Below are 811 nucleotides of genomic sequence, written 5' to 3' on the forward strand. Positions count from 1 at the left end.
CTGTAATGATTTATTTTATTTAATATAACATCGCACGTGCGAATAGTGATAAGTATATTCTGTATGAAGCACGCAAATAAGGAAGACTGTGAAAAATATTTTACGCGTATAGTTTGCGATAATCATCGTTTACTGTATAACCGTCCTTATAGTATCATAATTTAGGTTAAAATGATTGCTTATAGAACCAAAGAGAAACGCTGTTATATATTTGAGCAATTTGAAGAACCGCGAACTTTTTTTACCTCGAACACAAAGGTATCGACTTCTTCTCTGATATCTGAATCACTTAGGCCATGGTTGCGAGATTCCGCTATTAAAATATCCAACATGGCCATTCGTTTCTTTTTAACTTAAACAAATAGAAAATTATTTATATACATTCGTATTATTTTTATAAGACAATTATTTCGAACATACTCCCTATTACTTCCTCGTCATCCATTCCTGTGTCGTTTTCAAAGTGTTTCAAATATCGCCATTCAGTTTGTTCGTGATAAAGCTTTCTTTCTGCGATAATCTAAGCATAAGAAAAAATATGAAACTAGCTGTATGTATAACTATTTCTTAATTGACTCATTAGTATAAACTATTACTTTTTATTGACACAATAGACACTTCTCCTAAAAATGTAAATAACATGCTTGCGGCTACTCACTTTCCTGGTGAATGAGTGCAAGATGTTGAGATATTTATTATGTGCCCTACCCATTGACGTTAAATTGAATAGTGTTTCATTATAAAGCCATGGTCTGAAAAGTCTAAACAAAATTATTCACATTTAAATAAGTTTAAAAATGACATTTTATTA

At 30.7% G+C, this 811-nt stretch overlaps 1 protein-coding gene across 1 annotated transcript in view; it reads right to left on the reverse strand.

The window, feature by feature from the left end:
- Positions 1–188: 188 nt before the first annotated feature.
- LOC106751020 (cytochrome P450 4C1-like) overlaps positions 189–811 on the reverse strand; it is a 2,717-nt gene continuing 2,094 nt past the window's right edge. The window contains exons 6-8 of the mRNA XM_014631763.1: positions 659–761; positions 421–520; positions 189–352 (exon numbers count right to left, since the gene is read on the reverse strand). Of these exons, the coding sequence (XP_014487249.1) occupies positions 204–352; positions 421–520; positions 659–761 (352 nt within the window). The 3' untranslated portion in view covers positions 189–203. The remainder of the gene's footprint in view (positions 353–420; positions 521–658; positions 762–811) is intronic.

The sequence above is a fragment of the Dinoponera quadriceps genome, unplaced genomic scaffold (genome assembly GCF_001313825.1).
Source record: "Dinoponera quadriceps isolate SergipeBrazil2010 unplaced genomic scaffold, ASM131382v1 scaffold7892, whole genome shotgun sequence".
NCBI lineage: Eukaryota > Metazoa > Arthropoda > Insecta > Hymenoptera > Formicidae > Dinoponera > Dinoponera quadriceps.